This window comes from Gymnogyps californianus, chromosome 23, assembly GCF_018139145.2.
Source record: "Gymnogyps californianus isolate 813 chromosome 23, ASM1813914v2, whole genome shotgun sequence".
Taxonomy (NCBI): domain Eukaryota; kingdom Metazoa; phylum Chordata; class Aves; order Accipitriformes; family Cathartidae; genus Gymnogyps; species Gymnogyps californianus.
Window position 1 is genome coordinate 1,769,952 of NC_059493.1, and position 15,011 is coordinate 1,784,962.

General features: G+C 53.8%; 1 protein-coding gene across 1 annotated transcript; it reads left to right on the forward strand.

The window, feature by feature from the left end:
* The first annotated feature begins 11,316 nt into the window (after positions 1 to 11,316).
* Positions 11,317 to 13,091, forward strand: TM2D2 (TM2 domain containing 2). Its single transcript, XM_050910255.1, has 4 exons — positions 11,317 to 11,522; positions 11,613 to 11,700; positions 11,806 to 11,921; positions 12,117 to 13,091. Exons 1-4 carry the CDS (start codon positions 11,317 to 11,319, stop codon positions 12,328 to 12,330), a joined length of 624 nt encoding a protein of 207 aa, XP_050766212.1. The 3' UTR covers positions 12,331 to 13,091.
* Positions 13,092 to 15,011: the final 1,920 nt, after the last annotated feature.

Sequence of the window (15,011 nt, forward strand, 5' to 3'; positions counted from 1 at the left end):
ACTAAAGTGAGGTCAAAGATACACTCTTCAGTGGAAGTGAAAAAAAAGAAGAAAAAAAAGAAACAGGAAAGTTTAGACTGTAGCCTATTACACCACAAAACAAATGAATTTAATAAAAACAAGCTCATCAGCATGTGACCAGCTGCAGCTCCGGCTGCAGACAGACACTAACAAGGAACGTGCAAAAAAACCACCCTTCCCACACCGAGGAGGAGGACTGGATTTGCAGAGACAAGGCTCCAAACCATTCCACCTGCAGCATCACAGGGCCCAGCAGTGCGCTGGGACTGCCAGCAATGGCTGCAGGGCTCGATTTCTGCTCTGACCACCCCTTTCGGATCCCCCACTGCTTTCAGCATCACAAGTGATACCGAAGAGCATCATTCTGTACAATAAGCAAAACACTAAAATTCCTCTGATACTAACCAAATTTATTCACAGCTGTCTATCAGTGAAACTCAGAGAGAGGACACCCAGTATGACCATTTACTTGTATTTGCCTACTTCGATTTACTCAGTCCCTACGTGAGAGTGGAAATACAGTCAGGAAAAAAATCAGCACCACACAGAAGTAAGAGACTGCTAACTTTCTCTTCAGATTTATCCCATGCCTGCATCCACCCTAGGAACTTTTAGCCATTTTACTATAAATGTAAAGGTTTGATCACAACCATATTAAACCTAGAGCATCAGTTAGCACAATAAGTTTTAATCTTCTATTAGCTGTGTGCATGTCTGAGTCAAAAGAAGCACATTGCTAAAGCATTAAATACACAAACTCATTAAATCAACCGTTGCTACAATCGATTACAATTAATGATGAGGTCAGCTGCACCAGTCATCCGACACTTAGGCAGCAGACTGCTCACTAGAAGAAGTGCTAAAAGCTTTACGCAGCCATCTAGTCCATCCTCGGGCCCCAGGGTAGGATCAGTTCCACACAACGCATCTCCCAACAAGCATTCCTGATGTCCAATGGATTTCCCTCGCTGTGTTTTAAGCCGTATCTCTAATCCCCAAAGGAGGTGGACAGTTTACTCCCCTTCTGTCTGGCTGCAAATTTTTAGATTTTCAAAGTGTGCTGTCACACTCCCCTCTCCTTTTCTTCAACTAAGTAAAGGCCAATATCCAATATTTCTTTGTGGATCCTCTCTTAGATCTCTGACCATTCATACTAGGCTCTACTGTCCAGTTAGACGGTAGCTATCCTGAGAAAGGATCCAAAACAGGACACAACAGTCCAGTGAGGCCTCATAAGTATCACGGTTCACATGCTTTGTGTGTTTATGTATCTCCACAGGTTAATCTTTCTTCCGTAACAGACAGCATGGCTGATTCACTTGTCATTTAACCTACTCTAACACTCATTTCCTTTCCTGCCAACGTGCTCCTGCACCCCATTTTTCACCCTCTCGTACTTGTGCAGACAATTATTACCACCTCAGCAGAACACTTTGCACCCGCCCTTTCAAAGCCGCATCTTTCTGCCAGATATTTCTCTCATGTTCACATTATTGGGATTGCTAACTCTTCTTTAAGGTGCCTGAATCCTGTCTGACTGGAAGGGTATCAACTGCAAACTCAATACGCATTCTCTGTATCCCGTTTTCAAAATCATAAAGCACTTTGCCAAGCAGTATCTGTTTGAGGAGGAACTTCTGTGAACTGACCTACAGATGTCCTTCCAGAATGACATGTAACCACCAATCACTTCTTCGGTGTATTCCTTCAATCGATTACATACTAGGAAAAGCATTTTTAGGTGCAGTTGACCTTTCCACTGACAGCTGTAGTAAGATTTACTCTTTGGATTACTGGAAGCAAAAATCTCCTTCACTTTCACTATGTAAATACTATCCAAGTCCACTTAAAAATATTTAGAGATTTATACAAAACACCAAGCTAACAAATAGTCTGCTAAAAGTAGGAACATTTCCTACGAAGCCAGCAGTTTCAGTTCCTCCCATACCTCAAAGGCTGAAGAGTGCCTTGGTGGTGCTCCTTCTCCAAAGCACCCGGGAACACCTGGCCAGCTGTTCTTCTGCAGGGTACTCCTCCTTGTGACTTTTCTTTCCGTCTCCTCCCTCCCTTGCTCTAAATCTTCAGACCGAGTGGGTCTCCTTGTGTCACAGTGCCTTTTTAGAAGGTAGGAAAAGATGACCAACTATCATGGCAAGAGAAGCAAATTCATCTACTGGATTTATTGCTCACCTGGAGTATTTGTTTAACATTAAAGCTGGCAAGAACGGTTAATGTAATTTCTCTTAGTATTTTACTGGGGGTGTTGGACATTAACGAGGACATTGAGCTCTTCTACAGCAGTACTTCCTAGAATATTCTTACCTCCCTCTTGCTGAAATCCTGACCTATGCTGTAAGTGTTTCCTGTCTAGACTCTTACTATTCCTTCTGCCCTTTCTAAAGCCACACTAATTTGTCTGCAAGACAACAGCTACTCTTGTTCCACAAAAAGGACTATCGCTCTGGTTCTCTGGTACTGTCACAACATCCTCTCCACCTTGGAACCTTCTTACAAGGAGAAACAGAGCAAAGCCACACTATCCTCTAGTCCAAGACGATTCATCTCACCAGGACACCCTTCCTCCTGGGTCAATGGCCCTGGAGTCTGTGCCCTTCCATCGTGACAGCCTTGCCCATGGAGAGGAGCTCCTCGCACACAGAGCCCACTTGTTTCCTCCACATCTTGTCGGCTGTGTAGATGTCAGCTCGCTTCACACAGCAGAGGTCCGTGGGAACGCTTCTCTTTGGAGATGTCGCTATCTTTAAATTTGGCCACCAAAGGAAACCACACAATACAAATTCAATCACAGAACTCGGTAGAGTTGAGCAAATAAACTTTTTTTTTTTTAATTTTAGCTTGAGAAATGAGAATGATCGAGACATGCAAAAACTAAAGCCATGTTTCAAACTTCCTGTTTCCGAAAACAAAGCACTACAAGAGGCAACATTAGCTGCACTGAAATTTCTTTCCTCTTTTTATTCTTCACATGGAGGAAATAACCACAAAAACCCTCTTTACTCTGCTGAATGATTGTCCCAGATTTGTTGAAATATGGGTGAGGCAGCGCTATGTTTTTCATGAGCTGAACAAAGGAATTATCTTAACCAAACATTGCATCTCCCCAGAAAATTGAAACCAAAGTGTTTAGACACTTTAAGAATTCCTTTAAAAACTGGTAAAGCATGGCTAGAACACGCTGGTGTGTGTATGACACCAAGTAGTGGGGAAGAGACCAAGTAGCGAAAACCACAGTCCCTGCCTATGGCAATGCCAGATGGTTTCTTTACGAATTTATACAGCCAAACACTGAGGCCTCCTACGGACACAAATAGGAGAGGAAAATCTACACTACACTACACAAATCCCTTAAGGCTACACATCGTTATATGATTATGTTCATTCAGGAATTTTCAATTACTAGTTTCCGGTAACACCCCATTTCTGCCTCATATCCCTGTTTATTGTGTCCAAAGCACCTACATTCCAACCCAAAAGTTGGAAGTTCCTGGATGAACTGAAACAGGTGACTCGTTTCTCCCCTCTCCTTCACGCTCAGACCTGAGACAAAGGAGGTCCATTATCTTTCATCGCAGATTTGGCATTATTAGCTGGGACAGAGACTTCAGAAGGCAGAGAGAAACACTGCCATCCACCACCAGTAACTCAGTGACCCGTGTTTCCTCCCACCCACAGTTAGGAACTGGAACACTATTCCTCAAAACACCGACCAGTCCCCTGGAAGCACAAGCACCAAATACCCGGAGATGCATCATTTAAGACTTCGCTCCTCGGCGCTCTGGCAAGGCAGTTTCCCACATGCCGTGCTACCTCCATCACAAGCCAACAGCCACCTTTCAAAGCTTGGCTTTCGTCTAGCGCACAGCTCACAACCGCCAGTAACAACACGCCAAGTGAGAGGCAAGAGATTCGCAGCACAGAATCCCTCAGGGAGGGATACCCACCGCAAGAGCACTGTTTCTCAGCATGAAGCATCAATATTAGTTTTAGAAAAGATTCCTCCATTAGGAAGTCCTGACTATAAAACTATGCATTAATGATAAACACAGAAGTTTAACACAGCACATATATCCCTTCAGGAGGAAAACAACGACAGAGGACACATTTCTGCCTAACATGTATATATAATGTCAGAATCAGCATCACTAAAGCCCATAAACAGAACGGTTTCAATTCATGAACAGCCCATAAAGACAGCAGAGCGTCAACTCATTAAAAACCCATACAGAGAGCTCGGTGTCCGTTCACTGCCATTAGCGATGGCACTGTGCTGCGCCCGAGTTCTTGCCCCAGGACGCAGCCTCTGGTCCTCCTCAGGGGAGAGCAGCCGGCCAGGGTCCTGCCCCGTGCCTGGCTCTGCCAGCACAGGCGATGCCCTGGCTCCACGATGCCTAAGGCCACCCAGAGAGAGAGGGGGAAGACACAGGCCCCTGCACGTGTCCCTTGAAACGCAGTGGAAACGATGTGGGTGTTCTGTCACCTCAATGCAGAAATGAAACATCCTCTGGGCAGGGAAATTCCACGGTTGTACCCAGGATCTGTTCACACAAATTTCTGGGAGACCCGTGAACAGGCTGCCCACCCCACCGCCTGTTTTCCAGGCTTTCTTGTACACGGATTGCCACCTGCCTAGTAAGAGCCTGGAAGAGCATCTGGAGAGCAGACCGCCTAGCCTGGCACAGGAGGGCTGGAGAGCACAGCGACAGCGTTCCCCGCACGCCTGCAAACTCGAGCAGGTGTAAGGGGACCTCGCCAGCTCACCGGCCGAGATTGCCTCCTTGCATTTCAGGGTTAAGACAAAGGCCCTGCTGTCCTCTCGGCCCCTCTCTGACCACGTGCAACATCTACCAGGAACATTTTGGCAGAGACGGTCCTGGACAGGGCCCAGGTTGTATCGCCACCCACAGCACCCTCCTCCCGCCCGGTCCTTCAGACACCTGTGACCCCCACGCCGTGACCGTGTACCGCCAGTGCTGCCCACCCAGGGGGAGATCCCCCTGCCCTCAGAGCCCCACGCATCGCGGGGCAGATGGGGACAGCCGAGCAGGACCCCACCGCTTTGGCAAAGGGAATGGCGGGGGGGGGCTCTCCCACCCTACCTGCCAGCCCTCGGGGCCAGGCCGGGCCCTGGCAGCCCCGAGGAAGGGGAGGGGGCTGCCAGACCCCCTCAGCTGGCCGCAGGGCCACGCCGGGCCCTGGCAGCCCCGGGGGTGATGAGGAGGGAGCCTGACCCTCGCGGAGAGGACGAGGAAGGGGCCCGGGAAAGGGAACTGGGGCCGGAGGCCGCCTGCCCGCCCGGCCCGGGCCCGCCCGGCCGAAGGGAGGGGAGGGCGGGCGGGGGTGCCGGCGGCAGGCCCCGGCCCCGGCGCACTCACCCGCGCGGCCCGGCTGCCCGGGCGCGGCCAGCAGCAGGAGGCAGAGGCAGCTGCGCGCCGCCCAGGCCCGGGCCCAGGCCATGGCGCTCCGCGTCCGCATCGCCCCTCCCGGCTGGCGCGCTGGGTCCGGCCGGCGGCCCGCGGCCTTATGGAGCCGGGCCGGGGCCTGCGCCGCGCCGCCCCCCGCCGCCCCGGGGCGGGGCCGCTCCGCCCGCCGGCAGCACCGCGGACAAGGGGCGGCCCCGGCGCCGAGCGGCGGCCGCGGCCCAGGGCCCCCGCACGGCGGTAACGGCGGGCCCTCGGAGGCGGGACATCAGCCAGCCACCCGCGGCACCGGCCGAAGCTCCGTAACGGCGGCCGTCCCGGCGCCCACCCGAGACATGTCATCACGCGCCGGCCCCGCGGGACCGGGGCTGAGCCCGGGCGGGCTGCGGCCGCACGGAGCAACACCGCGCTCCCGAAGGAGCCCCGCTGCGTCGGGAGGGGTACCCCAACGACACCTCCTCGCGTGACACAGGCGGGAAGAAACCTCGCGTTACGATTTCCAGTACTTTTTTTAGAGAAAAAAACAACTAAGTCCCGAGAGCAAGCGGGTCCCGAAGAAGCAGCTTGCTGAAGGGAACGGGCGTCAGCACAGACCGCAGACACAATGACCCTTCTGGCCTTCCCGTGCAAAGAACTACATTAAATTTGAAGCACGTGGAAACACAACTTCACCTTAGCACTCTGCCGTGCAAAACCAGGGGATACAGGTGAATAAGAGAAAAACTCTCCAGAATGAAACAGCGTCACAGGCTTTGCCCTCCGCTCCAAGCATCATACGTGTTGCTCTGACCTGCCTCCGGCCAGCGTGCAGCAACCCACTGAACACCGGGCCCAGGCACTCCATGGAGCACGGCGTCTTCCCCCGGGAGGAGGAGAAATAAACAGCATGTGACACATCAGTCACATTACTGAACGGGTGATGGAGAAGCACCCTCGTACTACAGTGATAAGCAGCGTACGAGAGCCTAAACAAATAAAATCCAGTTTTACCAACAACTTCCCAGATACCCATAACCTGTCTTGGTTTTCTGAGTGTGGTACTTCACGGGGTTTTTTGAGCATCCACATTCTTTTCCCTAGTAGGTCGCTGCTCTTGAACAAAACAGATGCAGCAAAATACCTCACTGTAGGTGCAGAGCCAGACCTACGCCGAAGGCCACATGCATCTCACCAGCACAAACAACAGAGAACCAGACGTGAGTGCCCTTTGACTGCTATCAGCCAGAAACACCCGTACACACCCAAGTTCTCACTCACAGGGGTCTGACCGACATCTACGATGTTTTAGAAATTGCTTTTGAATGCACATAATGCAAAAAATGCCATTAATAAACACGTAACAGGCTGAGCAATTGGCGCAAGTCTTCCCCCTCTCCTTAACAATGAGTTCTTGAGATTTCATAAGGGGTCTATACTGCTGTCGCAACGGTGAACAATTAAAGAGGAAAGAGCTGTTTGGCCCTTCACATTCCAAAACTCTGCACGCATGTTTGCAGGAGCTGTAGGAAGACGACCTGCGACTCAGGTTTCCCCCCTCGCAGCCTCCAGCAACCAGAAAATCTCCCATTCCTGTTGGAAGGAGGCAACAAGTTGACCCTGTGAAGCCACTTTTATGTATCCTAACAGACCAAACCACAAAGCTATGCAGGAAGCCGGCATGCTAAATTGTATAATACTGCAAGGTGAGACAGAGGATTTTATTCCCGCCTGATGTTAGAAAGAACATAGAGGTTATATATCTCCAACCCTGATGGAAGCTGCACATAGCTTTTGAGTCAGGTAATACCCTGTGCTTCCCATAAGCTGGGCGTTACCCAAGATACAGGAGGCTTCCCACGGATTATGATAATGACATGGATCAAATACGGATACCACTGTGCACTGTACAAATAACACACAAACATGAATCATCCCATGAATAAGTGGTTCCTGCCTGAGGGGCATGAGATTCCCAGGTCCGTATTTACCAAGAGCCACATCCATCTCCCTTGACTTCTGTCACTCACCGCCACTACTGCAGCCTCACAATACAAGGAATTGAAGACAACACACCTCAAAGCTCCAGAAACGAACCAGAAACGAGGCCAGAAAGCTAGGACAGCTTCTGAACACACGTTTTGGGTCAAATGCAAACCTGCCAACTTCGGAAACAAAAAATCTAAAGTGCTCATCTGACCAACGAGTTGAAACACACCTGAAATGCCCACATCAGCAGAGCTATCGCTCAGACACGGTAGAAGATGCTTTTGGAGAAGAACCAGGTAAAACAGACCAATAAATCCTGGAGCTCTGCAACGTCTTAAGTCACAAATGAAACCTCAAAGGCAAGCACTGGGATTCAGCCTGTTCGTTGTCTTCAGCACAGACTTTATGACTAGAATAAGGCAAAGTGAGAAAACCCATTGCAGACAAGAGCCTTAGAGATTACTTGATATTAAAATTAGGATGTTTGTTTCTTTCAAAGGCTTAAATAGGAGCAATACTCTCTTAAATAGGCATAAAAGGCAGAAACAGGAAATACCTCAAAGAAATGAACTTACTAAGAAAAAATGTACACAAATGGAAACCAAATATGTGTGTTGGACATCTCATTTCCACAGGACATTGGTAATACAAGAGTAAGCCATGCAATACAGCAGCCAGCTGAAATCACTCGCTGATGTGGCTGCTGAGCCAAAAAGATGCAAAACCAACGATTTACACCAAAGGCAAAGTAGCATCCAGTGTGATAACAAAGCTTATGTGGTAGATGTTGAAAAGGACCTCACTCAATGTCTGGGGGAGGGAGGGGAATTTGGTGTTTTTCAAGCAAAAGCATTCCAACCTCCTCTGACAGAGCAGGGACAGCAGCCCCATTTCCTATGGAATGCAGCGAAGGGGACGGTGCAAGGCCAGAGATGTAATGACCAGCAAATAACTGGGACCTTCGCATCTCCTCTGCAGTGGTAAGGAAAGCCCACGCAAAGAGGCATTTCCTCCTTTGTGTTTTGTCACTGCCAATCCCCTCTGGAGGCTTTAGAAGATTTTTAGACTGGTTTCTAAAGGGAGCAAGGCTGATGTACAACGTGAGCGGCAGTACGGTGTATCAGGGTGTAAATCTTGTCCATGTGGGTACTTGTGGCGTTCACTGACGCTTTGTGAGCTGCACGACAGACATTGCCGGGCTGTGGTTTCGTGAGCCATACTGTGCTCGAGCAGACAGTGAGGCAAGGGGAGAGGATACGGAATGATTTCCCCAAACGACATCTGCTGTTTGGCAGTTATTTTCACAATTCTTTGCAACAAAGCTGTAGAATCAGCAAGAAAATAAATTTCTCAGAAACCCTCATGATGGGGCTGGCCGTTGTTACACTCCCTTTTCCAGTGAATGCCAAACGTGTACCTTTGCCAGACTGAAGCATGTAAGGCCTCCAACTAAACTGGCTAAACATGTAACAGTGGTTTTAAACAGCAAAGTCAGATGCGTCGCGTTCTCCCTCCAACCTCAATCCTGCTGGCTCCCACATCCTCTCCACATACCACGTGCATGGTGTTTGCTTATAAGCACTGCAAATAAGACAGATTAAGGCTTTTGGATGCAGTCAGGACTTCACTGACATCACCAGCAACAGTCCAGCTGGCTTTGGAAGCACACTCGTTAACACCGCACCAGTGATCGCTGGCCGACGGGCACCTACGAATCCTGGTAATGGCTCTTTCCCAAACGCATTCTTATCAAATTACATGTTTTGCCTGGCTTCCAGCTGGAGTTAATGAATGCCACGTACCTGTCTCAAGCTGCGCTTGGCATTTCCAATCTCATGACCTCAAGACACTGTGGGGGGGATTAAATGAGGTAGAAGAAAATGAGGCAGAAGAAAACTGATGGAAACAGGCAGCAGCTTGTCCAGATGGAGGGTCAATAGCAGGATCCCAGTCTCCAACCCTCTACCTTTATATAGCTGAGTGCGCCGTTCTCTTCAATTAATCACTGAGCCTCATCCAGAAAGCACTCAGAGGTAGATCTCTACAGCTCTCTGAGCATAACAGAGAAGGACCAAGACTAGGCAAGGGGGGCTCCCAATGCCAATCGCTTCGTACAAGGGGTAGGGCAGTTAGGATAAAAAAATTCTGCTACTTGACTATCCAAGCAGGACTAGTCCCTCCTCTGGGCAGGGAGATGGTCTAGACAACTCTTGAAATCCCTTCCCTGTTTTCCTATTAATGGGAAGTGGGAAAATAAGTCCCACTTATTTTCAAAAGACTTCCAGAGTCACACTTCAGGGAGCTGAAGGGAACAGAGACACAGTTTCACCCCTCCTGGCTCTAAGCCTCCTCCAAGCAGCACTTGGCTGTACAGCTCCCTCCGGACTGTGACCTGCTGCTGCCCTGACTGCTTATTTCCTTGCTGCCGCCTCTCGCCTCCAACAGCATTCCCAGCCCCTTTGGACATGGCCTTTCCCCCAGCAATTAACGTGGTAAAGTCTGAAACATCAGGCCGTAAAGCATGAGTTTCATTTACACCCATTTCAAAGATGCTTTACACTGACAGAATGGTGTAAAAGCGGAGTAAAACACACACTCGATGTGATCTTTCCTCTGCCTGCCTTAGCGCTGCAAACAAAATCCGCTGCCACCCAGCCCACATGCTGTGCAATCTCTAAGCTATTTCTAAAGCCACTTGAAGTCTCTCAATGATTAGAGAAGGGCTTAATGAGACAGCTGGCCATCACATCCAACAGACAAACCAATTCCTGTTGCAGGTCAGAGGAAATCCGACTCTAGCAGTACCACCACGCAGCTCTCCAGCCCAACAACAGTCGTTAACCACCAGCGAAGAAGCCAAAGCCACAGCTCCCTCAGGAAGGTGGCATCACCCCACGCCAGGCGCACGGGGGACTTTCAGTCTAATACCACAGGGAGCCATCGGCCTAAACCCTCTCTCCCATCAAACGTGCGGGGAGAGGCGGCTCTCCATACCTGCCAGAGCTGCTCGGGGTGCCGGGCTGCTGCCCCAGCGCCGGGCCCGGGCTCGAGGGAAGCTGCGAGCCCCAACGCGCCCCAGCGAGCCCCGGCCGCCCGGGGAGCCTCTCCCTGCCGCTGCCTCAGCTGAGGCGGATGAGCTCACTCTGCTTGTTACCGTGCAACACACTGACACACGGGGCGAGGCCTTCCCCGGTGCTAACAGCAGGGGAACCCGGCAGAGGCAGCTCTCCGGGGGGCGGCACGGGGTGCGCTCCCCTGTAGGGAGGGCTCCCCGAGTGCCGGGATGGGCACCGCGGGACCTCCGACGGGCGCGGGGTGAGCGCCTGGGCGGCAAGGGGCGGCCGCAGGCAGCGAGGCCTCACTCCGCCAGCAGCCGGGCGGGCCCGCCCCGGCAGCGGGCCGCTCCCTCCCGCGCGGCGGGCTCACGGCGCCGGACGGCTCCCACCGCGCCCCAGCAACTCACACCGAGCGGGGCAGCGCGTCCGGAGCCCCCTCTCTGCCGGAGGCCTGCGCGGGGAGCGGCGGGGAGGGAGGGAAGAGCGCGGCCGCCCCCCCGCCGCCCCTCACGGCGGGGCTGTGCCGGCGGCCGCCCCGGGGGCGAGGCGCGGGCCGGGAGAGGCCGCGCCCAGCACCGGTGCCCCGCCCACCTGCCTTCGCCCATAGGCTGGCAGGGCTCCCTGACAGCCAATCGCCTCCTCGCTCGTCGCGCACTTCCGCCTCGCCCCGCCGCAGCCCCGCCCCGCAGCTTCTTCCGCCTTCGCTCTGACTGGCTGCGGGCGACTGTTCCCCGCCCCCGGGGCGAGACGGCGGGCGCCCATTGGCTGGCGGCGCCGCGGCCCGGAAGCCGGGAAGCCGGGGCGCGGCGCGGCGTTTCCTAGCAGCGGCCGCCGCCATGGCGCCGCGGCGGGGCGGGCCGGTGGGGTACGCGCTGCTGTGCGGGCAGGCCGCGCTGCTGCTCGGCAACCTGCTGCTGCTGCACGGCGCCTCCCGCGGCCTCCCACACAACGGCACCGAGGCCGACGCGCCCGGGCCGGGGCCACCCGCCGCCGCCTGGGCCTACACCGACCCGCGAGCGCCGCTCGTCCTCTGCACCTACCTGTGAGCGCCGCGCCGGGCCGGGCCGGGCCGGGGCGGGGGGGGGGGAGCGGCCGCCTCGCCCTCCCTCACCGCTCCCCTCCTTCCCCGCAGCCCCGAGGAGTTCGTGGAGTGCGAGGAGCCGGTGGATCACGGCGGGAACGCCACGGCGCAGCAGGAGCTGGGCCACGGCTGCGTGAAGGTGAGGGGCGGGCGGGAAGGGGCGGGGGCGGCTCGGCCGGGCCTCGCTGCCGGCGGCCGCCGGGCCCTGCCCGCGGCTGAGGGAGGGCGCCCGCGCTGCCTGCAGTTCGGCGGACAGGCCTACGGCGAGGTGGACCGCACCCGGGTGCAGTGCCGAGCGCTGGACGGCATCGAGTGCGCCGAGCCGCGGAGCTTCCTGCGGGGCAGCAGGCCCTGCGTCAAGTAGGACGCGTTCCCCGGGGGCGGGAGGGCCCCTCTCCTCTCACCCGGCCCCTGCACCTCTCCCGGCCCCCACGGGAGGGAGCCCCGCCGTAAGAAACGGGGCGAGGCCGGCGGGGAACGCTCACCCGAGGGTGCGGGGGCGGCCTCCCCCTCCGCAGCCCCCGCCCGACGCACCGCCCAACGCTTCCATTGCAGGTACACTGGACATTATTTTATAACCACTCTGCTCTACTCGTTTTTCCTGGGTTGCTTCGGAGTGGATCGATTCTGCCTGGGCCACACCGGGACCGCCGTGGGGAAACTGCTGACCCTCGGAGGACTGGGGATCTGGTGGTTCGTTGATCTGATTCTCCTCATCACCGGCGGGCTGATGCCCAGCGACGGCAGCAACTGGTGCACCGTGTACTGAGAGGAGCAGAGCTGACCCCAAAAGAGGCTAACGGCATCTCTGCAGGACGGGAGATGGGACCCCTCCGCCTGTTCTGCAGCATCGGAACAGACTTCTGCCTTGCACAAACACGGATTTACAAAGCTGTAACTTAACGCGCAGAACAATTCCTCTTGTTAATTCCTCTGTACAAACCTGGGACACAAAATTGTTCGGTATATGTTTTGCTTGTTTAAAATAATCTGGGTTCCCCCCACCCCCCCCAAAGCGGTGACAGTTTAAGAAATCAGACCTTGCAAACAGAGGTGGTCAAACAAGTCTTAATAAAGTCTGGAAGGAGCTGACCCCCCGTACTTTCAGTATTAGCAGAGGACACACAGCCACACAGAGACGCAGGCCACTAGCGTGTGGTTTTGTGTTACTAGACTTTGCAAACCTTTAAGGTTGAGTAACCCAACACAATGTTACAGAGACTCTGTGGCAAAGCGATGAGCTCTAATTCTACGCTGTTTGTTTAAAACCATGTTCACTGGCTGCAGGGGAAGCTGGGCTAGATTTAGTAGAAACTGCACCCTTTGGAGAACATTACTTTCCACTCTCTTGCAGGCGGGGAAAGCCACAGTGCAGCAAATAAAGTTACTATTCAGGCCTCTCAAAAGAAGCGCTTGTGTCTATTGATGTAACTCTCCCTGCCATGCTCATCTTACAGAAACATCTGCAGGACACTGCAACCACTCCATCGTAGTACATGTGTTATTTTAAAATTATCTGTTTCTCTTCCTGTCCCCTGCCCTTCATAGTAAATAAGTGTGCTTTTCAAAACATGCTCCGTCATGCTGCCCATGGCAGCAGGTTGCATTCCCTTTCCCTGCTGCCGGACAGTCGTATTCTTTAAAACCATGACCATTCAGTGGCAACCATTTGTGTTTTACAAAACTGTTAAATACCAGCCTTGCCTCATTAGTGACGGAAGGCTCGTTTCCACCTGGAGCTGCAGGGAACGGACGGGAGCCATTGGAGAGCTGGGAAGGGGCTAGAGCTGCCGAGGGGTGACACCCATCCGCGTGCCGGTCACCCCTCCGGCTCCAGCCCGTGGCACGGGGCGCGTGCGGTACCGAAATGAGTGGGAGCTTCAAGGAACCACGCACCCAAAAGAGGAAGCCCCACCAGATGCAGTCTGAAAACTTACCGAGCTGAATAAAAACGGGAAAAGGAAGCTGCAGTAAGTCACAGCCAGAACCAGACACAAAATCCGTATATGCAAAAGTCCAGTCACATTTGATGTAAAATAGAGCAAACGTACACTCTCCGCTCTCACGCAGTTCTGCAAACCGAGGACCCTCCAGCCGTTGCCATTTGGCTAATTCCTGCCTGCGTTACTTCTGCTTCTGCCTCCAATGGAGCTGCAACGGGGTTCACTTTGGCCGGGAATTCTGCCTATTCCAGTTTTGGTTTGTGGTTTATTGCAACTACTCCTCCTCTCCGGGGAATGGGGCTTATATCCCATTTAGGTCACAAGTAATCTGAATTTGGCAGCTTCGAATAGGTCTCAGGGCAGGGGGGTGGGGGCAGGCTTCATCATGAAACAACCACATTCTTCAAACCAGTGGAACAACGGGGCTGAAAAGCCCACGGGGCGGGGGGAAAAATAATGCAGCAAGCCAGGAAGAAAAATAATAATCCCATGTGCAAAAGCCCATCGTCATTAACATCCCCCCATGTCCTCAGCCCAGCAGCTGCCAGCTAACAGCAGGACCTCAGATTCCTTCTGTGTTCGAGGCTGTCATGGACTACGCTGAGGAGCACCAGGGTATTGGCCCGACAGCTTTCCTCCGGCCCGCGTATTCAGAAAGGCAAAGACAGTTGTGACCTCCCTGCCACCACCATGCGCTCGCCCCCTCGCACACCCAGAACCGACCTGTGTGCAGGGCAGCAGTGCCTGTGCCCGCTTCACAGATGTCCACAAGAAGCGCGCTCAGCCCGTTCTCACTGGAAAATGGGATGTTGAAAGCAAGAAAAAAAAGTAACAAAGTGTTTAAAGCGAGAGTTTTATTAGGACACAACCTACGGAAGGGCTCAAGATGAGCAATAGCTGGAAGCATCTTGACATCATCAGCAATAAACTTGCACCTTGGGCTGGGAGGATGTACTGGACACAGACAGTTCCTGCTCCAATCTGTCATGTTCCTTACCAAACACAGATCCTGGGAGCAAGGGATGCTTCTCGCCTGGTTAGCCTCTGTCCCCTCGTTTTCTAGCAGTGACAAGATCAAAAACTTTTTCAAAGCAGAGGCCGTGATGCCCCTTCACCCTCCCCTCGGTGCTTTTCCCCGGTGAAGCTGGCTGGGGGGCCGGGGTGTCTGGCGGGGTGCTGTGGGGCATGGGGTGCTGTGGGGCATGGGGTGCTGTGGGCACTGTGGGGCGGGCAGCCCAGCCGGCTGCAGCTCCGCAGCGGGGGCCTCCAAGGGGCTCCAGCCGTAAGTGTGGCACAAGAAACACCAGGCAGGACTTTGGCAGCTCCGTGCAGCATCCCTAAAGCTCCCCCAGCACACGATGGCTGCTCCCCTTGCACGTGGGGGAGCACCCACCAGTGCTCCCCGTGGTCCCACCCCAGCTGCTGCGCCCCGTCCCCCCACCCCGGCAGGGACAGCGTTCAACCCCCGGCAATCATTACCCAAAATACACAAGGCAAACAGACAGCC

Excerpts from the sequence above, each read along its gene's own strand:
- TM2D2 (XM_050910255.1), top strand. The coding sequence starts at position 11,317 with ATGGCGCCGCGGCGGGGCGGGCCGGTGGGGTACGCGCTGCTGTGCGGG. Across the intron at positions 11,523-11,612 it reads CTCGTCCTCTGCACCTACCT|CCCCGAGGAGTTCGTGGAGT; the intron begins GTGAGCGCCGCG and ends CCTTCCCCGCAG. Across the intron at positions 11,922-12,116 it reads GGCAGCAGGCCCTGCGTCAA|GTACACTGGACATTATTTTA; the intron begins GTAGGACGCGTT and ends CTTCCATTGCAG.